Source organism: Pistacia vera, unplaced genomic scaffold (genome assembly GCF_008641045.1).
Source record: "Pistacia vera cultivar Batoury unplaced genomic scaffold, PisVer_v2 Contig437, whole genome shotgun sequence".
Classification (NCBI taxonomy): domain Eukaryota; kingdom Viridiplantae; phylum Streptophyta; class Magnoliopsida; order Sapindales; family Anacardiaceae; genus Pistacia; species Pistacia vera.
The window spans coordinates 12,953-36,003 of NW_022196265.1; the positions used below are offsets into that span (position 1 = coordinate 12,953).

At 35.8% G+C, this 23,051-nt stretch overlaps 2 protein-coding genes and 2 pseudogenes across 2 annotated transcripts; all 4 read right to left on the reverse strand.

Annotated features, from left to right (window-relative positions):
* Positions 1–6,376: 6,376 nt before the first annotated feature.
* Positions 6,377–8,743, reverse strand: LOC116144026 (40S ribosomal protein S3a-like). The gene is made up of 7 exons (XM_031429481.1): positions 8,623–8,743; positions 8,467–8,514; positions 8,260–8,365; positions 7,573–7,710; positions 7,292–7,477; positions 6,944–7,144; positions 6,377–6,695 (listed from the first exon to the last, which is right to left on the reverse strand). The coding sequence occupies exons 1-7, from the start codon at positions 8,631–8,633 to the stop codon at positions 6,600–6,602; spliced, it is 786 nt and encodes a 261-aa protein (XP_031285341.1). The 5' UTR covers positions 8,634–8,743; the 3' UTR covers positions 6,377–6,599.
* Positions 8,744–10,407: 1,664 nt separating this feature from the next.
* Positions 10,408–11,968, reverse strand: LOC116144081 (leucine-rich repeat extensin-like protein 6). Its single transcript, XM_031429534.1, has one exon. It carries the CDS (start codon positions 11,936–11,938, stop codon positions 10,604–10,606), a length of 1,335 nt encoding a protein of 444 aa, XP_031285394.1. The 5' UTR covers positions 11,939–11,968; the 3' UTR covers positions 10,408–10,603.
* Positions 11,969–17,105: 5,137 nt separating this feature from the next.
* LOC116144020 lies at positions 17,106–20,111 on the reverse strand (annotated as a pseudogene).
* Positions 20,112–20,987: 876 nt separating this feature from the next.
* On the reverse strand, positions 20,988–23,043 carry LOC116144052 (annotated as a pseudogene).
* Between the last annotated feature and the right edge of the window lie 8 nt (positions 23,044–23,051).

A 23,051-nucleotide genomic window follows, 5' to 3' on the forward strand; every position in this document is an offset into this window, starting at 1 on the left:
GTTTCTTTGCTTCTATATGTTCGCCAATTTCTATGTATTTGGTAGTTTATTTTTGATTTTTTATATTTGTAATAAGCATTTTTGTAAAATTCGGATCAATTTCAGGTATCTAGTTATCTGATCCGAAAAACCGGATATCTATATAATTCGGATCAGGATATAACCTGATTCGAAAATCTGGATCGGATCAGAAATAAGCCCAACCGAATCAGATATCCAGTTTTGCATAACCCTAGGTACAATTCACCTATACAATTATTAATAAACAGGTATGCTTTTACTACCAATGCAATGCACCTATCTAATCCAATCTTTATGTCTATTTATTTAGACTTTGGAATACCAATGTAGCAATTAATATTGTTTATATCATCACCAATAAAATTCAACAACATGACAATCACAAATTCAAGGTATCATTATGGTTAGACCTTTAGAATGTCAATGCAATGCACCTATGTAATCCAATTTTTATGTCTAATTATTTAGACTTTGGAATACCAATGCAGCAATTAATATTGTCTGCATCATCACCAATAAAATTCAATCACATGACAATCACAAATCCAAGGTGTCATTATAGTTAGACCTTTAGAATGCTACTGCAATGCACCTGTATTATTATTATTATTATTTATTAATACTTATTCTATTTTTTAATTAATTAATAATTATAGATAGAGTAATAAATATCAATCCAATGTGTCAAGATAGAGCAATTTGATTGGCTTGTCAATCCAATGTATTAAAATAGAGCAATTCTAAAGCTTCCAAAATGTGCCACATGGCGAGCAACCCGCATGGGTATTCATGTCGAACAACCAGCACGGGTATTCATGAATCTTAGAGCTAAAAATATCTCATTAAGCCACACATCCAATGTAGCAAGAGAGAGCAATTCTAGAGCTAAAAAATAAAGCAATTTTAGAGCTAAAAAAAAAAAAAAGTTCCACGTGTCACTCAAATAGGTATGCTTTTACTCTTGGATTTTGAATACCAATGCAGCAATTAATATCTTTCTACATTATCACCAATAAAATTTAACCACATGACAACCACAAATCCTATTTGTCAAAATGGAACAATTCTATGAGTTTCAAAATGTGTCACATGGTGAACAATCCGCATGGGTATTCAACTTTATATATATAGTGATGAGATATTGATGACAATATAAATAAATAAATATTAAAGTCATTTAAATTTAAACAATTCCATAGCATTACTTCTAACTTTTTAGATAGGGTTTCTTTCACTTTTTAATATTTGACTTTTTGGCTATTAAAAATTAATAAAAATTTTATAAAGTTAAATATTTAAGGGCATTTTCGTATTTTTAGTAAAATATTAACGGAAAACATAACAAAACCTAACGAAGGGTGGGAAAGTGTCGTTTTGCCAACTTGTGGGTGAGAAAATGTCATTCTCCCACAACAGAAGTCATATTTCAATTTTAAAGAAATTACAATATCCACATCTCAATAAAATCGATTCTCTACTTCCAAAGAGTTACTCTCTTTTTAGTGTTTTCACAATGGGAATTAGAAAGAGGATTTTTGTGCTACCCCGTAATTTTTGTTAATTTCATTAAGAAGTTTTCTTTGTAAATTAGGGGGCAAAGTGTATGGAATTGAAACCTTGAAGGAGGAAGGTGTCATAATCGAAAAGATGGAGGACTAAATTGAAAATTTTCAATTAGCATAAAAGAGTTAGGGTTCTCTCATTTTGGGTAAATCGGCAGAAGAGGAAGAAAAAGAAGAAGAAGAGAGGAAGAGAAAGGAGAGAAAATAGGGGAAAAACATCTAAAAATTATTCAAGAAAAGTATAGTTCATGCATGCATTTCATCCTAAACTTCAACATTTTCTGTTTTTCTATCTTTAATATTAAGGAGTAACTAATGGTGGGTTGATTTTGGGACAATAGGTGAAGAGGAACAAGGATTTGAGCACCTAAGCTAAGGAGGAAGAATTGGTGAGTGGAATATTATATATTGCATTAAAATCATACTTTGGAAAAATCATTTTGTGTGTTGATCATGGGTGTATTATATGTGTGTGATTGGTGTAGTTGAATGGAAAATCCAACCATTTTTGGAAGGGTTGGTTTGTTTGTGTGGGTTGTGGAGGAGTTGAGAGTTGTAGAGAGAGTTGGAATTATGGGTTGAGTTATGGGATCATGGAGATCCCGAAATTGGGTGTTTTGTGTGTATTGTATGTTTAGGATGATTCATTGCATGTATATGGGTGTGTCGAAGTGTATTTAAGGTGTGGAAAAATTGAAGAGAATAGAAAAAGGTTGAGAGAAAACACGGCTGGGTGGAGAAGAAACCCAGATTTGTGAAAAATTTGGTTCTCACCGCGACGAAGAGAATTCTCGCCACGGCGAGGTAGCTCCTGGAATGTTCTGGGAGCTTTCGGGAGAACTTCGCTGCAACGAAGAATTTCCTCACCACGGCGAAGAATTCAGGAGGTAATTTATAACTTTTGAAACCTGTCATGTAGATAAGGGGTAAATTGCAAAGATTTAAAAGTGAAGGGTTGAATGAATAACTAATAAATTTGGGGAGTAAATGAACACTTTACTTGATGCATATTTTTCAACATCACAAACACCGCATTCATTTTCACACGTCGATTTTAATTATACGTTACATTATATATATATAAATATATATATATATAGATCTATTAATAATATATAGATATAGATATATATGGTTGTGTTCGATGAATTAGATTAGAGACAACCTTGCGGGAGTATCCATCTCCTCTAGACTTTGGCTAGCGATATTATTTGACTTCATGTGCACATAGAGATGGCCTGTACTACCGAACGACGATGAGCTTGGACCATCCTACTAGGACAGGACGAGCGCCTGACGAGCTCCAAACAGTTTGACACCCCGAGGATAGACCGTGTGCGGGATTTTACAATGGGATGCTATATCATGACACCTCGAGGATAGACTATAGGTCGAGTATGGCTATCCCAGGATGATTTCGGCCATCCTAAGGATAGACTGTGGATGGTGCCACCTCGAGATAGACTGTGGGTGGCCTAGTGGATTGTCCGTATTAGGGACCTTTACTTTAGAGTTGTGATTCCTGGTCCCCTGGGTACTAGTATGGTGGTGGTGAGTATGAGTACATATATGGATCAGTGGCTGTGTAACATTCATCAAACTTTATCATGAAATATATTTTCATTTACAAGTATTTTCTTTATAAATGTATTATCCACTCATTGGGCTTCCCAGCTCACTGTTTTATGTTTTCTCCCCCCAGGGTTTACTACACGGTTCGTGCAGAGCTACTTGTAAGCTCTAGGTTGGCCTATGGATGCATGTTCTACCTCATGATGTGTGTTCATTTAGTGTGCTCTGATACTATGTTTTGTAATTGACTTTCTGCATTTGCGTTCCAGGGATTCTTTGTACGGGCATGGATAACTATTTTACTTAACTTATGTTATAATAAATGGATTTTTATAAATGACTTTGTGATTTATTCACCTTCCTCTCGAGTTCTTGGGACCCTTGGAGCGCCCGGATCCAATGGGATAGGGACTATCAGGGAGGGGGCGTGACAATTTTAATAGGTTATCCTTGCAACCTCCAGTTTTATCTGGAGATGAATCCCGCTTCATTTCTTAGTTTTCCTAAAGGATTTGAACCCAAAGCCATGTCATAGTCTATATTATCAATATTGCCCAATGTTTTAAAACCTGGCTTGGCCCGGCTGGTTTAACTGGGACCAGAAAGCTTCAACGGGCCGGGTTTATATTTTTCCTATTCACCAAAAACCCTAAGATTTGGGAGGATGATCGACGGACAATTGACGGCCGGGATGTTAGGGATTTTGATGATAAAGTGCCGGTGAATGCAATGGTGGTGACAGAGTTAATTTTGGTGAGTAAATCGATCAAAAATCAAACAAAACTGGCAATGGCAACAACTGGCTTTTGTTAGCAATTGGCGAGGCTAACGGGGGTAAGGTAAGGTGGGTTTTGGTAGGGAGGAAGAGGGGACTAATTTCTTGGTGATGAAGAGGGTTGTCGAAGCCGGCGTCGATGAGATCTAGCCTAGAATGTTGATGTCGATGCCGACGCCGACGTCGGTGAGATCTGGCCAAAATCGAACCTATTTCGACTAGATCTTAGGTATATTTTAAGGGGAATGGGCTCAAGGGATGATTGGGGTTGCATCTAGGGTGTCACCGCCACCAACCAATCGCTGACCGATTTGTATTTAGGGTGTGGTTTTTAAATTTCAAACTATAGGGACTTAACAAATTTTTAGGGATATATTTGCTAAATTTTAGAAGTTTTTATCAACCGGTTTGACTATCGGTCAAACCAGTTAAACCGGTCAACCCAAGACCTGGCAACTTTGCCGGGTTTCACCTCAGGTTGGGTTTCAAAACATTGGTATTAACTTCAACTCCGGAGCCTTGTCTAAGGTATCTTATCTCATTCCACACTAATAATTTGTTTTTTAGTATCTCCTTCTTCGCATTCCAATCGCACTTTGTTTTATAAATGAACTGGCTTTCAAAAGCAATATATTGTGAACCCATCCATGCCATTGTTGAGTAAAAATAGGAACACTCTCCATTCCATTGTTGAGTAGCACTTCCACATAGATGGTCATCTTGTAATTTACCACAAAATGATGATTTCGATCGTCCCTTTTTCTCTCCATTTGCATTTCAACAAAGAGAGCCTTTAAAGAAGTTGTATAAATTCACAAAATGATAAAAGAGATGGCAGCTTAATTATTATAGTTGAAAATTACGAAGTAAATTCCATAAAAAAGAATGCTGTATCAAACATCACATTTATTTACTTTTAGTACGGTACGCAAATATTGAAGAACATTAACGATAAAGAATGCATCTGATCTCATTTTAGGCAACCGAATTAGTGTAACACATTGTAAGTTGCAAAATACAATCCACCATTACAACTTATTACATTAGAGTTTATCAATCAACATTACTTTTGCCTTCAAATTAATTCAATTAGCTTCAGTTATAACCTCTGTAAGACGGATTACCAACTAAGAACTAATGACAAATTCAAACCAGTAAAGATTATCCCAGAAATTAAATTTCATCACATAACTCAAACGTCGAGAGAATGGAAATGTCGGGCGCGACCAAGCATCAGAAAGATTTAGGCAAAGGATCTTATGATGTTCAATAACAAAATATAAGGCTACACCTTTCTTTGAAACGGAGTTTGGACCAAAAATTGTCTCCTACACTAATGCACNCTATTTTGACCAGATCTTAGGTATATTTTAAGGGGAATTGGCTCAAGGGACGATTGGGGTTGCATCTGGGGTGTCACCGTCGCCAACCAATCGCCAACCGATTTGTATTTGGGGTGTGTTTGCTAAATTTTAAATGTATATGGACTTAACATAATTTTTAGGGATGTATTTGTTAAATTTTAGAAGTTTTTGTGAACCGATTTGACTGCCGGTCAAACCAGTTAAACCGGTCAACCCGAGACCCAGCAACTTTGCCGGGTTTCACCTCAGGTTAGGTTTCAAAACATTGGTATTAACTTCAACTCCAGAGCCCTATCTAAGGTATCCTATCTCTTTCCACACTAATAATTTGTTTTTTAGTATCTCCTTCTTCACGTTCCAATCGCACTTTGTTTTATAAATGAACTGGCTTTCAAAAGCAATATATTGTGAACCCATCCATGCCATTGTTGAGTAAAAATAGGAACACTCTCCATTCCATTGTTGAGTAGCACTTCCACATAGATGGTCATCTTGTAATTTACCACATAATGATGATTTCGATCGTCCCTTTTTCTTTCCATTTGCATTTCAACAAAGAGAGCCTTTAAAGAAGTTGTATAAATTCACAAAATGATAAAAGAGATGGCAGCTTAATTATTATAGTTGAAAATTACGAAGTAAATTCCATAAAAAAGAATGCTGTATCAAACATCACATTTATTTACTTTTAGTACGGTACGCAAATATTGAAGAACATTAACGATAAATGCCTCTGATCTCTCAAAAGAAAAACCGTCAGTCCCAATGGCTCAGGTAACACATTATCATTTTACGCAACCAAATTAGTGTAATACATTGTAAGTTGCAAAATACAATCCACTATTACAACTTATTACTTTAAGAGTTTATCAATCAACATTACTTTTGCCTTTAGATTAATTCCATTAGCTTCAGTTATAACCTCTGTAAGACGGATCACCAACTAAGAACTAATGACAAATTCAAACCAGTAAAGATTATCCCAGAAATTAAATTTCATCACATAACTCAAACGTCGAGAGAATGGAAATGTCGGGCGCGACCAAGCATCAGAAAGATTTAGGCAAAGGATCTTATGATGTTCAATAACAAAATATAAGGCTACACCTTTCTTTGAAACGGGGTTTGGACCAAAAATTGTCTCCTACACTAATGCACAGAAGCATGTAAATAACATAACAACCATTGTAAACATCTCAGCTAGAACAAATGTGCAACTTAAAACATATTCAAGTTTTCAAATAAAAATGCTCAAAAATTCTTAAAACTGGAACATAGTTAAAAGACATGAGAAAGAATCTTCATTTAAGCTCCAATTACTTCAGTAGCACCTTCGACCACTGTCTCCTCAGCAGGCCTCTCCATCTTCACGCCAACATCCTCTGAATAATCACCATGAACCTAAATTGAACGGACAAGGTAAATCATAAATCAAAATTATACCAACTTTATATAAAAAATTATGGGTCCTTTCTGACAATGCAATGGGATTATTTAAAATAAATGCAGGTGCATCACTTTGCAACCAAAAAAATCTAAGTACCCATCTTTTATACCAATCAACTTCAATATAGTTGAATTTGAAACATCAAATGCATGGTCCTGGGTGTTTTACAATGTAGCAAGCCAGAGAGGGCAAGAAACATTACCTCCATCAACTTCCCAAGATCAAACTTGGGAGCTTTCAGTATCTTCACTTTGCGGATGAAAACATTTTGCAAAGGATAGATGCTTGAAGTTGCCTTCTCTATCTCTCGCCCAATCATTTCAGGAATGAACTTTTGGACAAGGTCCTTAAGATCGCAAGATGCGGCCTGTGCTACCATGATCTCCCTCATCTTGCGGCGAATCTGAAAAGATAAGAGTACCATCAACATTGCTCACATAAATGCAACGCAATCATATAAAATCAGCATCTAACAATACTTTTGAGTCCCTACATACTTGTAACACAGGTTATACATAAACACAAAACATTTTGTACAGGTGTTAGTTACCTGTCTAATTTGGCTGGATTGTGCATAGCAAGTCCTCTTAACCTGGTTTGGACGTCTTTTAGTGAACCCAATACAGAACAGCCTCAAGGTGTAGTTGTCAGTTGTTTTGACATCCACATAGGCTTCAATCAACGTTTGCCACTTCTTTACCAACGACCTCAATTTGTCTGTAGTGAAGTCCATCCCCTGAATAAATCAAATTGCTAATGTTTAGATAATTTCATTGGAACAATGAATTAGATAAGCCATAGGAAAATTTTAACATTTAAAATCAACCATACCCAGAAATTGGTGAGGACATTCTTTCCTTGAACATCTTCAGCTCTCAATCTGATTTTTCTGTAAGCATGCTCCTCCTCACCCTGAAGGTCACCTAGTGATATCTCAAAAACTCTATGCTTGAGTCCTTCTGAGGCGATCTGTCAAAATGACGAGATGTTATCATGAACTAGGTAGTTAAATTTACAATAATTACACACAAACATCAACACATTAAAAAATGGCACTTCATGCATTACCAAAACCAGATAAAACAAGGGCATTCTTTAGCATGTTACAGCACCATAACTAAAATATTCTTAGAAGATCATATGCCTAAACTAAAAACTGTACTAAATTATGAAGACTAATAAAAAACTTAAGACCAATCTATTAACAAATTAAACATTGTCTTTAGATGATAAGACTCAAAACGAATACATTTCATTTCACTCAAAATCAATTTTAGGTCAAACTTCTAACAAGAGATTAACAATACACAAAACAAAAGACAACACAACCAATATCAACTCTAACAAATCGAAAATGGTTCAGCAAAACCCTAGTTGCAATAAACAATCAACATTAAAACCCAATAGCCATTATAAACTAATAACAATTACTATCACTCCAAACACTTTGTGCTAAGGCCGAGACACGAAATGGAAACAATACTGATATAAATTCATAACAAAAAGGAAGAAAAGTACCTTGGTACCCTGAGTACGGGTAACAAGAGTCTTGCCAACGTTTCTGTTACTGAAAACAGATGGAGCTTTGATGTCATACCATTCCTTCTTGGCAAATGGATCCGCCCTGTTGCAAGAACAGAGGATAAGAAACCAACAACATGAAGACAACGACGGATCTGAAAGAAGAGAAAGTAGATTGAGATAAATGTTGCAAACAATACTCACGCCTTCTTCTTTCCTCCCTTCTTTCCCTTAGAAATCCTCTTGTTCTTTCTGCACAAAACCAAAACAACGAAAAAAAAATCAGCAAGAGAGAATTTGCTTCATGCAAATGAGTAATTGTGTCGAGAAACAGATAGGGGCGAGTTTCAGTTTGTTTACCCGACGGCCATGGTTGGGTGAGTGCAGCAGCAAACGAGTTTAGGGTTTTCTGCAGCAACTGCTGGGAGACGGCTCTGAGTGTATTTTCAAGCTCAAAACCCTATTTTGGTTTGAGCATTTATATAGCTCTAAGTAGATATGTTTCTCCTTTGGAGGGTTGTACTTTGGGAGGGTTCTTTCTGCTTTAGAGAGTTGTACCTTGCCCCGCGAGGGGAGTGATTGTAATTAAATCATATTTAAGGGGATGGTGGTGTAATTTACAAATAAGTTTAGTATCATTTGAACTGAACCTGTTAAACTTTTGAGTGAATCTTATTTTCAAGTAAAATTTATTAATTAAAAATAATTCTTAAATGTATTTTTTTGTTTGATGACCCGGGTGTCAGAGCCACCATGTGTATATCTTAATTAATCCTCGGGACAAGCTCATTGAACATCCTGCAAAGCCATAGATGTTGTACTTGACCCCAAAATGGTTCAATTCAAAAAGTCGATGAAGAGAATAAATATTCTTGACTGTCAGTCAATCTCTTAAGTTTTCTTAAATGTATTTAATCAAATGTACTTAACATAAAGCAAATTTATCACTATAACCCTTCCTAACCAAGTCAATCGCAGTAGCAATGAGGATTTATGGTTGTGATTCGGCGTATAGAAATAAAATCATCTAAAATTCATTAATCAAATTCAACGAGTTCAAATTTTTTGGCAATTGAACATTAATATTTCAAGATAGATTGATCGAATAACAGAAGATTTCGTATATTAGATTAATGAATGAGATCGTACACTTTCTTGATTAGGTTAAAAAGCGTGGATAAACAAAACATTTGAGACGTTCAATAAATTGTACAATAATTTATGAATACTCTTCTTCACCATTCATTATAATATTGCAGTATTTGTCTAGTTATTTAAACTTTTTTTAGAATTTAATACCAATTTTCGTATTAATTTTCTTATAAACTCATCTAGGCAAAGACAAATTGGGCTGGAACCCAGGTAAATTGGGCCGGGTTTCTTTTGCCCATCCCAAAATGTACGATATGCCGTTACCTTCATTGCTCCTTGAAACACAATCACCGTCATAATCCTTGGTGTTACTGTATATATTTCTTGAAAATATTTTTCAATGAAAAAAACATATCCAACTAAAAAATTGAAGTCAAATTTCCTAATAATTGATATGATAAAAAAGGAAAAAGAAACAATTAGCTGTGACACAACATCTGGTGTCCTTAGGAAGGAGTAAATATCCCTTTCATTGAGTTACACCTTCCCTTTCTTCTTTACTGTCACCTCACAAATTCATCAACTAGTCTACCATTATCCAATACTTTTTTTTTTTTTATTTGTTTTAATGATCGGAAGTCTTCTGATCAATTTACACATACTTTAACTAATCTCTTGAAATCTTAGAGTTATTGATCAGGTAAGAGTTTTAATAGCTATTTCCATTGACAACTGAAGAGGTATTCGAACTCAAGGCTTCTTGAAATCGAACCATTCGGTTACCGAGAGATAATTACCATTATCTAATAATCATTTTGTCATAACCTATTTCTATGTTTTTATTTTTTATCTAATAATTGATAATTCCGTCAATAGATTAGAAGACGACGTACGTTAATGTTTGGCCAGTAGTTAATTAAATTAAAAAATTGATTAATTGGCTTTGAATTTTTATCTGATTTCATAATTGTGATAAGCAGGATCCAGGACTGTTCTATTAAGGTTTATATAATTGCTATTTAATCCGTGAGTGAATATGACATGCATGGGTAGGTATAACTGACATGACAGTCTCAAAAAAAAATTCAACAAGTAATCATCATTGGACAGAAACCTCGCTGAAACTTTCATCTCCAAACCCAGAATTATACAATACATTACAGACTGGTTATTCAATTTAATTTGGGAAGTAATAAATTAACAAAAACAGAACTATATATTTCTCCTATATATATCTCTCTGTGTCTGATCATGGATAATGTTTCACTGGCGAGGGTGGTGGTGAACACTCCTTTGGCGGTGGTGGTGGAGGCGGAGGTGGTGGATACTTCTTTGGCGGTGGTGGTGGAGGCGGAGGTGGTGGAGGTGGAGGTGGAGGTGGTGGAGGTGGAGGTGGTGGAGGCGGAGGAGGTGGAGGTGGAGGTGGAGGTGGAGGTGGAGGAGGTGGAGGTGGAGGTGGTGGAGGTGGTGGTGGTGGAGGACTTCTGGATGAGCAACCAAAGGCGCCACAATCGACAGGATAGGCATAAAATGACTTACATTCTTCAGGTGATCGTTGAAGTGGCCTGTCAGGAATACAATTCTTCGTGTCATTTTTAGCTGGTAATTTGAGACACGTTGACTCACTGCAGAAGTAATTATCAGAGAATGTGAAATTCTCCAAGTTTGGCAGTGAGCAAATACTCTCAGGAATTTGACCAGAAAATTTATTATGAGCCACATTTAGCTGCTTCAAATTCTTCATTTCCCCCATGGACTCTGGTAAAAAGCCAACCAACCCGTTGAAACTAACATCAAACACTGTCACTTCCTTTAACAACCCGACATCTTCCGGCAAACAACCAGTCAATCCCATGTTAATGAACAAAATCTCTTGAAGAGTCTGCGCCATTTTCGTCAGACTGGAGGGTATGCAGCCAGTCCCACTGAAGTCATTATTTGCTAAGACGATAACAGAAACAGTAGAATTACCAATGTTTTCCGGTATGGATGTTCGGAACTTGTTGCTGTTGATAAACAAGGCATCAAGTTTTAAATCAAAGAGTTTTGAGGGGACATCACCTTGGAATTCATTGAATCGGATATCAAGAAACCTGAGTGAAGGTAAACAAAGAAGAACCGAAGGAAACTGACCGGCGAATTGGTTATTGCTAATATCAAGCTCATAAAGAAGCTTCATATTACGGAACGAATCAGGAACTGAACCACAAAAGCGATTAGAGTTTATGTGGAAGAGAGAGAGGTCCGTAAGGAGGCCAAGCTCTTTAGGCAAATATCCTGAAATGTTTGCATGGTTCAGGTCTATTCCGGCAACCGTAAAAGTGCCCGGATCATCCGGGGCAGGCGCACAATAAACACCGGTATAGTTGCAGACCTCAGGGCCGCACCAGTTGCCGGTGAAATTTAGAGGGTCAGAGGAAATGGCATGTTTCCAAGCTTGGAGGGCTTTGTAAGCGTTGGAGAGTCTGGAATTTTGTACGGATGGAGGAGAATTGGAAGCTTGGGAAGAAGGTAGAGAGAGCAAGAATAAGATGGTGATGATATTGATGGCCCAAAGGGCGAAATTCTGACAAGGAGATGCCATAGATGAAGTTCAAATGGGGCGTAATTTGTTGAATGAGGAGATATAAATCAAGGATTTATATGGGGAGACGGCTACACAACTCATTGAATTAAATAAGGTTAAACGTTGCGATCAGTGATTTTAAACGTAAAGAATTGCATGGTCTACTATTTCAATGGTTCAAAACTTGACTTTACTATATAAATATCAGATAATTATTAAAGAAATGGAGGCAATATTAGCGGATTACAGACGGGATATAACTTTGAATTTGACTTCGTTAATCAAGAATGTTACTTCCTTTTGTCCTTGCCCTGTTAGTTTTATCGGTTTTTCATTTCAGTTTGGTTGATAGTTGGAAGGAAACCGGTGTGTTGCTCAACAAAAACGCGGAGTTTTATTAGCTGTATGCTGTATGTACAGTATAATTATGGCCTAAAGGAGGAAAAAAAAAGAGTTAGACAACATATAATTATCTGATAAAAACTATGTCTATGAATTTATTTATTTTCTCTTCAATCCACTAGTGTTATTTAAAGCAAATGTGACATATTTTAATTATAGAGATATGGGGGGTAATATAATATATGATATATTACTGAGACTTTCATTAGTGGGGGCGTAATAGAGTAGACTTATTTAACCGATTTATGGAAAATATTGGGTTATAGACTTAGAAAAAGACTAAAAGATCGATGACATTGATGTAGCAAAACTATGGAATAATATTAAAATTTTATGACAAAGCCCGTGGGGTTCGTTTCCAAACACCGGGTTCAATTCCAACTTTAGTCTTCGGTTTTTGCTACCCGAGAACCTGGCCATTCCGCCCCTAGTTTCATTTTGAATTAATTGCTATTATAATTTACAAAAAAATATAAAATTAATAATTTACTCTGATATTATATAAAATAAAGCCTAGTTGAATAAGCTTTTGGGTTTATTGTAAGGTCCAACTCCGATTTGGGGGCATGGGCCCAATTTATGGTTTGGGCTTTCTTGCTATCTCCAATCTACATTAATTAATAAATTTATATATTATAATGTTAAAACCCTGAGATTTGATTCGATAACAGAGACATTTAAAAAAAAAACAAAAATCCTCATGGTGTTAGTGAAACCATTAATAAGCTCTTAGAACTTACACTATTGTGAGTTATTGAGTATTTATGGAAGTGTTCTCCTTATTTATTTTAGAGTTAACGACTTTTTTCCCCCCAAATAATGGTTTAATGACACTTTCCTACACACAGACTTTTAAAATACTACTTTACTATCCAAATTTATATTCCGACAGAAAAATGAGATCAAACTCGGTCTAGACTATTAGGATTTTTGAAGATAGGAGGTCGATGAGTCTTTTGGTGGTTGGGATTGATAGGAATTTGACTTGGGAGAGGCAGTTGCGCAAACCCTAATTACTCGATTTTTGGTGATTGCTGGGGTCGGTGGGAGTAGGGTTTGAGGGGTTTTGGTGAGTAATGATCGGAGAAGAGAATGGTGATGGTATGGGGTTGTAACAATGTTGGAATCGAAAACAAAATATAAATTTAGATAATAAAGTAATATTTTAAAAGTTTATGAATGGGAAAGTGTCATTAAACCATTATTTGGGTGCAAAAAAGTAATTTTCTTTTTATTTTAATACCTAAAACCTAATAACAGTAAATTTTTGCTATTGAATCAAAGCTTAGGGGTCAATCTAACTCTACATTATAATACTTTTTTTTTTTTTTTTTCATATTCTAAATAGTAAATACTACGGATATAATTAGTAATTATTCATAAATATTCACATCACAAAATTAATTCAATTGACTCTATAAGTAAATTGAGGTATGTATAAATACTAGATTGCATTAGTAGAAATTCTACAGGACCAAGGTAGAACGGTTGCATGTATATAAAAAAATCGCAGTATGCCATGATATTGATTTTTATACTTTATACATTATTCGTAAAACAATTGCATTAAAGTTGATATATTCAAAAAATTTAAAAAACACTATAAATTCATATATTGGTCAAACCATTAATGTACCACAACTTTTTAGCGTAATTTTGTAATCAATAATTGATTTAATGTGAAATATTAGTTTAATAGTTAGTTTAATAGTTGACAAGTTTGTATTAAGAATAATCATGTATGAAATTATTGTTTTTTTTTTTTTTTTTTTTTTTATGATCAGGTGTGTCCATATAACTTTCGCATATCTCAACTAATTCTCTGAGAGTCTGAGACCTGGAATTATTGGCCAGGTAAGAACTTCAGTGACTACCCCTATTAGTAACTGAGGATTGACTCGAACTCAAAATCTCTTGAGTAGTAATACACCCAAAAGTTCCTATCGAACTTACCCCTATTAGTAACCCTAGTTAGTAAATTCACGCGTTATGCATGAATTATACACCCAGCCGTATAATTTGTGTATTATTGTGAACTGCCATATTTTATCAATCCAGCCGTATTATTCACAAATTATATGCCTCGACTATATTATTCGTTAATGATTCCCGTATTTTTCATTGTTTGCCGTATCATACCCATAAAATTCTCGTATCCTTTTTTTGTCGTACCTGTATATTTGAAATGTTATATAGATTTTAACCAAATGATCCATGAAAAGTGCTAAAACTATGATTGATATTGCCATATTTTTTAAAACGTATTATTGATAATGTGCCGTATTAAACTCGTATATACCCGCACCGTATTTTTTCCGTATCCGAATTTTATGACCGAATTTTTACAAACGTATTTTTTCATCATTTACCGTATCATATCCATAAAATTCTCGTACCCCTTTTTTGCCGTATCCGTATTTACTAACTAGGTTAGTAACCGAGGAGGGACTCAAACTCAGGATCTCTTGAGTAGCATATATCCAAAACTCAGGATCTCTTGAGTAGTATATATCTAAAACTCAGGATCTCTTGAGTAGTATATATCCAAGAGTCCCTATCGAATTGAAATTATTGATTCCCTAAACCAATAAAATTAAGATTTGTATTTCAGTATTTGAAACATTCATTTACTTTATTAATATTAGTCTTTTTTCAACATCATGCAGAGACTTCACAATTTGTAGCACTTGTTCTGTCTCATGATTTCACACACAACCAACTGAAGAAATTTTCAATTAACTAAAAAGCTGAAAAGTGGTCCTTCTGAGATTTGCAACGTGATGCTTTTGAGACTTTTTCATAGAGAATAAGAAATTTCCCCTTCACTATCGTACTCGGATTATGTTTTCTTCCTATCTCTTTCTCTCATTAATTTCCAAATGATACTCTTTCATATTCTATTATATGTTTGCTGTCTTCACCACGTTTATGGAAGAAAAAAGAAAACAGATTGACGTTTATTTGTAGCACAATTCAACTGAAATGAATTCACAACCGCACAATTACAAGTAGAATAGTGCGACGAGGGCGTCGCAGCATTAGGTGCGGGAGAATGTCACACCAGCCTGCTTGCCCAAGCATGCTGCACGTTACTTACTGATTAAGTATACTTCAGGGAAGCAAACTTAAGAGCTAAGTTAACTTAGGCTAAGTTAACGACTCAGCAACTAGGTTCGGCGACTAAGCACCTTCGTTTCCAGGTTGCTCCAATGCTCGCTACCCACGAGCTTCGTTTCAAGGCTGCACCAATGCTCGACACCCATGTAGCTTAGTCCATATTCATTTGAGGAGTTTGAGCCTAAATAGGCAACTCCACCATGTAAAGTTCATAACTGAATTCCAGCAATAACAAGATTTATATTTTCTCTATACTTCTCTCTCATTTACATCTTTAGCTTGTGAGTTTTGTGTGAGGCTTAGGCTGCTTACTCATTTTGCGAGTTAAGGCCGCACGAACTTAGCAAAGAAGTTAAGTGCGTGACATTAGGCTCCGTTTGTTTTATTATTCCTATCCATATTCCCATCCTATTCCCAAAATATTTGTTTGTTTTATTATTTGAGAAATACATTTCATTTTTTTAATTACTTTTAAACCTTAAGTATATTAATTTAATTAAACACCCCTTAGAAAAAAAAGTTTAAAATTAACAAAACACCCCCACCCACTTAGTTGCCAGATTTCGGAATCTCACACGTCGTAGAAACGATCGAAATGATCGTAATTCACCGATATGGCCTTTTCTGGTCAGATCTACACTGATCTGACAGGAAAAAGCCAGATCTGACGGCCAAATCTGGCCTTTTGCGATCGTTGAACGCAAGATCTGACTGAAAAGGTCATATCACGCACACCGGCCAGATCCTCGGTTTATGTCGTAACGCCATTTTCTGGCCAGATTCTAACGGTGGTGGCCGGAATCTGGCACTGTGGGTAGGTGGGGGTGTTTTCCTTATTTTACAAATTTTTTATATTAGGATGTTTAGTTAAATTAGCAAACCTAGAGGTTTTTTTGTGATTTTTAAATTTTATCTCGTAATACTCACTCTATCTACAACTACATAATTTTTTCAAAATCCTACCAAAATAACAAAACGAATGGATCCTTAATTATTATAGTGAAAATACGAAAGTAATTCCATAAAAAAGAAGGCCGTATCAAACATCACTTTATTTACTTTTAGTACGGTAGGCAAATATTGAAGAACATTAACGATAAATGCCTCTGATCTCTCAAAGAAAAACCGTCAGTCCCAATGGCTCGGTAACACATTTCATTTTACGCAACCAAATTAGTGTAATACATTGTAAGTTGCAATACAATCCACTATTACACTTATTACTTTAAGAGTTTATCAATCAACATTACTTTTGCCTTTAGTTAATTCCATTAGCTTCATTTATAACCTCTGTAAGACGGATCACCAACTAAGAACTAATGACAAATTCAAACCAGTAAAGATTATCCCAGAAATTAAATTTCATCACATAACTCAAACGTCGAGAGAATGGAAATGTCAGGCGCTACCAAGCATCAAAAGATTTAGCTAAGGTTCTTATGATGTCAATGAATCAATAACAAAATATAAGGCTACACCTTTCTTTGAAACGGGTTTGGACCAAAAATTGTCTCCTACACTAATGCACAGAAGCATGTAAATAACATAACAACCATTGTAAACATCTCAGCTAACAAATGTGCAACTTAAAACTATTCAAGTTTTCAAACAAAAATGCTCAAAAATTCTTAAAACTGGAACATGTTAAAAGACATGAAAAGAATCTTCATTTAAGCTCCAATTCTTCAGTAGCACCTTCGACCACTGTCTCCTCAGCAGCCTCCTCATCTTCACGCCAACATCCTCTGAATAATCACCATGAACCTAAAACGACAAGGTAAATCATAAATCAAAATTATACCAACTTCATATAAAAAATATGGGTCCTTTCTGACAATGCAATGGGATTATTTAAAATAAATGCAGGGCATCACTTTGCAACCAAAAAATCTAAGTACCCATCTTTTATACCAATCAACTTCAATATAGTTGAATTTGAAACATCAAATGCATGGTCCTGGGTGTTTTACATGTAGCAAGCCAGAGAGGGCAAGAAAAATTACCTCCATCAACTTCCCAAGTCAAACTTGGGAGCCTTCAGTATCTTCACTTTGCGGATGAAAACATTTTGCAAGGGATAGATGCTTGAAGTTGCCTTCTCTATCTCTCGCCCAATCATTTCAGGAATGACTTTTGGACAAGGTCCTTAAGATCGCAAGATGCGGCCTGTGCTACCATGATCTCCCTCATCTTGCGGCGAATCTGAAAAGATAAGTACCATCACATTGCTCACATAATGCAACGCAATCATATAAAATCAGCATCTAACAATACTTTGAGTCCCTACATACTTGTAACACAGGTTATACATAACACAAAACATTTTGTACAGTTGTTAGTTACCTGTCTAATTTGGCTGGATTGTGCATAGCAAGTCCTCTTAACCTGGTTTGGACGTCTTTTAGTGAACCCAATACAGAACAGCCTCAAGGTGTGTTGTCAGTTGTTTTGCATCCACATAGGCTTCAATCAACGTTTGCCACTTCTTTACCAACGACCTCAATTTGTCTGTAGTGAAGTCCATCCCCTGAATAAATCAATTGCGAATGTTTAGATAATTTCATTGGAACAAGAATTGATAAGCCATAGGAAAATTTTAACATTTAAAATCAACCATCCCAAATTGGTGAGGACATTCTTTCCTTGAACATCTTCACTCTCAATCTGATCTTTCTGTAGCATGCTCCTCCTCACCCTGAAGGTCGCCAGTGATATCTCAAAAACTCATGCTTGAGTCCTTCTGACGCGATCTGTCAAAATGACGAGATGTTATCATGAACTAGGTAGTTAAATTTACAATAATTACACACAACATCAACACATTAAAAAATGGCACTACATGCATTACCAAAACCAGATGAAACAAGGCATTCTTTAGCATGTTACAGCACCATAACTAAAATATCTTAGAAGATCATATGCCTAACTAAAATATACTAAGTTATGAAGACTTAAAAACTTAAGACCAATCTATTACAATTAAACTTGTCTTTAGATGATAAGACTCAAAACGAATACATTCATTTCACTCAAAATCATTTAGGTCAACTTCTAACAAGAGATATAATACACAAAACAAGACAACACAACCAATATCAACTCTAACGCGAAAATGGTTCGCAAAACCCTAATGCTAAACAATCACAAAACCCAATAGCCATTATAACAATAACATTACTATCACTCCACACCTTTGTGCCAAGTCCAAGCCACGAAATGGAAACAATACGGATATAAATCATAACAAAAGGAAGAAAAGTACCTTGGTACCCTGAGTACGGTAACAAGAGTCTTGCCAACGTTTCTGTTACTGAAAACAGATGGAGCTTTGATGTCATACCAGTCCTTCTTGGCAAATGGATCCGCCCTGTTGCAAGAACAGAGGATAAGAACCCAACACATGAAGACAACGACGATCTAAAGAAGAGAAGTAGATTGAGTAAATGTTGTAAACAATACTCACGCCTTCTTCTTTCCTCCCTTCTTCCCTTAAAATCCTCTTGTTCTTTCTGCACAAAACCAAAACAACGAAAAAAAATACACAGAGAGAATTTGCTTCATGCAAATGAGTAATTGTGTCGAGAACAAATAGGGTCAGTTTCAGTTTGTTTACCCGACGGCCATGGTTGGGTGAGTGCAGCGCAAACGAGTTTAGGGTTTTCTGCACAACTGCTGGGAGACGCTCTGAGTGTATTTTCAAGCTCAAAACCTATTTTGGTTTGAGCATTTATATATCTCTAAGTAGATATGTTTTCTCCTTTGGAGGGTTGTACTTTGGGAGGGTTCTTTCTGCTTTAGAGAGTTGTACCTTGCCCCGCGAGGGGAGTGATTGTAATAAATCATATTTAGGGGATGGTGGTGTAATTTACAAATATTTTGTATCATTTGAACTGAACCTGTTAAACTTTTGAGTGAATCTTATTTTCAAGTAAAATTATAATTAAAAATAATTCTTAAATGTATTTTTTTGTTTGATGACCCGGTGTTCAGAGCCCCCATGGTATATCTTAATTAATCCTCGGGACAAGCTCATTGAACATCCTGCAAAGCCATAGATGTTGTACTTGACCCCAAAATGGTTCAATTCAAAAGTCGATGAAGAGAAAATATTCTTGACTGTCAGTCATCTCTTAAGTTTTCTTAAATGTATTTAACAAATGTACTTAACATAAAGCAAATTTATCACTATAACCCTCCTAACCAAGTCAATCGCAGTAGCAATGAGGATTTATGGTTGTGATTCGGCGTAAGAAATAAATCATCTAAAATTCATTAATCAAATTCAACGAGTTCAAATTTTTTGGCAATTGAACATTAATATTTCAGTAGATTGATCGAATAACAGAAGATTTCGTATATTAGATTAATGAATGAGATCGTACACTTTCTTGATTAGGTTAAAAAGCGGGATAAACAAAACTTGAGACGTTCAATAAATTGTACAATAATTTATAATACTCTTCTTCACCATTCATTATATATTGCGTATTTGTCTAGTTATTAACTTTTTTTAGAATTTAATACCAATTTTCGTATTAATTTCTATAAACTCATCTAGGCAAAGACAAATTGGGCTGGAACCCAGGTAAATTGGGCCGGGTTTCTTTTGCCCATCCCAAAATGTACGATATGCCGTTACCTTCATTGCTCCTTGAAACACAATCACCGTCATAATCCTTGGTGTTACTGATATATTTCTTAAAAATATTTTTCAATGAAAAAATATACCCAACTAAAAAATGAAGTCAAATTTCCTAATATTGATATGATAAAAAGGAAAAAGAAACAATTAGCTGTGACACAACATCTGGTGTCCTTAGGAAGGAGTAAATATCCTTTCATTGAGTTACCCCTCCCTTTCTTCTTACTGTCACCTCACATTCATCAACTAGTCTACCATTATCCAATACTTTTTTTTTTTATTTGTTTTAATGATCGGAAGTCTTCTGATCAATTTACACATACTTTAACTAATCTCTTGAAATCTTAGAGTTATTGATCAGGTAAGAGTTTTAATAGCTATTCCATTGACAACTGAAGAGGTATTCGAACTCAAGGCTTCTTGAAATCGAACCATTCGGTTACCGAGAGATAATTACCATATCTAATAATCATTTTGTCATAACCTATCTCTATGTTTTTATTTTTATCTAATAATTGATATTCCGTCAATGATTAGAAGACGACGTCGTTAATGTTTGGCCAGTAGTTAATTAAATTAAAAATTGATTAATTGGCTTTGATTTTTATCTGATTCATAATGTGATAAGCAGGATCCAGGACTGTTCTATTAAGGTTTATATAATTGCTATTAATCCGTGAGTGAATATGACATGCATGGGTAGGTATAACTGACTGACATCTCAAAAAAAAATTCAACAAGTAATCATCATTGGACAGAAACCTCGCTGAAACTTTCATCTCCAAACCCAGAATTATACAATAACTTACAGACTGGTTATTCAATTTAATTTGGAAGTAATAAATTAACAAAAACAGAACTATATATTTCTCCTATATATATATCTGTGTCTGATCATGGATAATGTCACTGGCGAGGGTGTGGTGGACACTTCTTTGGCGGTGGTGGTGGAGGCGGAGGTGGTGGATACTTCTTTGGGGGTGGGGTGAGGGCGGAGGTGGTGGTGGAGGTGGAGGAGGAGTGTGGAGGCGGAGGAGGTGGTGGAGGTGGAGGTGGAGGAGGTGGAGGTGGTGGTGGTGGTGGTGGAGGACTTCTGGATGAGCAACCAAAGGCGCACAATCGACAGGATAGGCATAAAATGACTTACATTCTTCAGGTGATCGTTGAAGTGGCCTGTCAGGAACAATTCTTCGTGTCATTTTTAGCTGGTAATTTGAGACACGTTGACTCACTGCAGAAGTAATTATCAGAGAATGTGAAATTCTCCAAGTTTGGCAGTGAGCAAATACTCTCAGGAATTTGACCAGAAAATTTATTATGAGCCACATTTAGCTGCTTCATTCTTCATTTCCCCATGGACTCTGGTAAGGGCCAACCAACCCGTTAAGACTAACATCAAACACTGTCATTTCTTTAACAACCCATATCTTCCGGCAAACAACCAGTCAATCCCATGTTAATGAACAAAATCTCTTGAAGAGTCTGCGCCATTTTCGTCAGACTGGAGGGTATGCAGCCAGTCCCACTGAAGTCATTATTTGCTAAGACGATAACAGAAACAGTAGAATTACCAATGTTTTCCGGTATGGATGTTCGGAACTTGTTGCTGTTGATAAACAAGGCATCAAGTTTTAAATCAAGAGTTTTGAGGGGACATCACCTTGGAATTCATTGAATCGGATATCAAGAAACCTGAGTGAAGGTAAACAAAGGAAACCGAAGGAAACTGACCGGCGAATGGGTATTGCTAATATCAAGCTCAAAAGAACCTTCATATTACGGAACGAATCAGGAACTGAACCACAAAGCGATTAGAGTTTATGTGGAAGAGAGAGAGGTCCGTAAGGAGGCCAAGCTCTTTAGGCAAATATCCGAAATGTTTGCATGGTTCAGGTCTATTCCGGCAACCGTAATGGTGCCCGGATCATCCGGGGCAGGCGCACAATAAACACCGGTATAGTTCAGACCTCAGGGCCGCACCAGTTACCGGTGAAGTTTAGGGTCAGAGGAGATGGCATGTTTCCAAGCTTGGAGGGCTTTATAAGCGTTGGAGAGTCTGGAATTTTGTACGGATGGAGGAGAATTGAAGCTGGAAAGGTAGAGAGAGCAAGAATAAGATGGTGATGATTTGATGGCCCAAAGGCGAAATTCGACAAGATGCCATAGATGAAGTTCAAATGGGGCGTATTTGTTGAATGAGGAGATATAAATCAAGGATTTATATGGGAGACGGCTACACAACTCATTGAATTAAATTAGGTTAAATGTTTCGATCAGTGATTTTAAACGTAAAGAATTGCATGGTCTACTATTTCAATGGTTCAAAACTTGACTTTACTATATATCAATATCAGATAATTATTAAAGAAATGGGGCAATATTAGCGATTACAGACGGGACATAACTTTGAATTTGACTTCGTAATCAAGAATGTTACTTCCTTTTGTCCTTGCCCTGCTAGTTTTATCGGTTTTTCATTTCAGTTTGGTTGATAGTTGGAAGGAAACCGGTGTGTTGCTCAACAAAAACGCGGAGTTTTTATAGCTGTATGCTGTATGTACAGTATATTATGGCCTAAAGGAGAAAAAAAAAAAAAAAAAAAGAGTTAGACAACATATAATTATCTGATAAAAACTATGTCTATGAATTTATTTATTTTCTCTTCAATCCACTAGTGTATTTAAAGCAAATGTGACAATTTTAATTATAGAGATATGGGGGTAATATATATTATATTACTGAGACTTTCATTAGTGGAGGCGTAATAGAGTAGACTTATTTAACCGATTTATGGAAAATATTGGGTTATAGACTTAGAAAAAGACTAAAAGATCGATGACATTGATGTAGCAAAACTATGGAATAATATTAAAATTTTATGACAAAGCCCGTGGGGTTCGTTTCCACACCGGTTCAATTCCAACTTTAGTCTTCGGTTTTTGCTACCCGAGAACCTGGCCATTCCGCCCC

Bases quoted from the DNA above. Each gene is read 5' to 3' on its own strand.
- LOC116144026 (XM_031429481.1), bottom strand. The intron at 8,366-8,466 runs GTGAGTATTGTT...TTCTTGCAACAG, and splicing joins AAGGGAGGAAAGAAGAAGGC to GGCGGATCCATTTGCCAAGA. The intron at 7,478-7,572 runs GTATGGTTGATT...TGATTTATTCAG, and splicing joins ATGTCCTCACCAATTTCTGG to GGGATGGACTTCACTACAGA.
- LOC116144081 (XM_031429534.1), bottom strand. From the start codon at position 11,938: ATGGCATCTCCTTGTCAGAATTTCGCCCTTTGGGCCATCAATATCATC.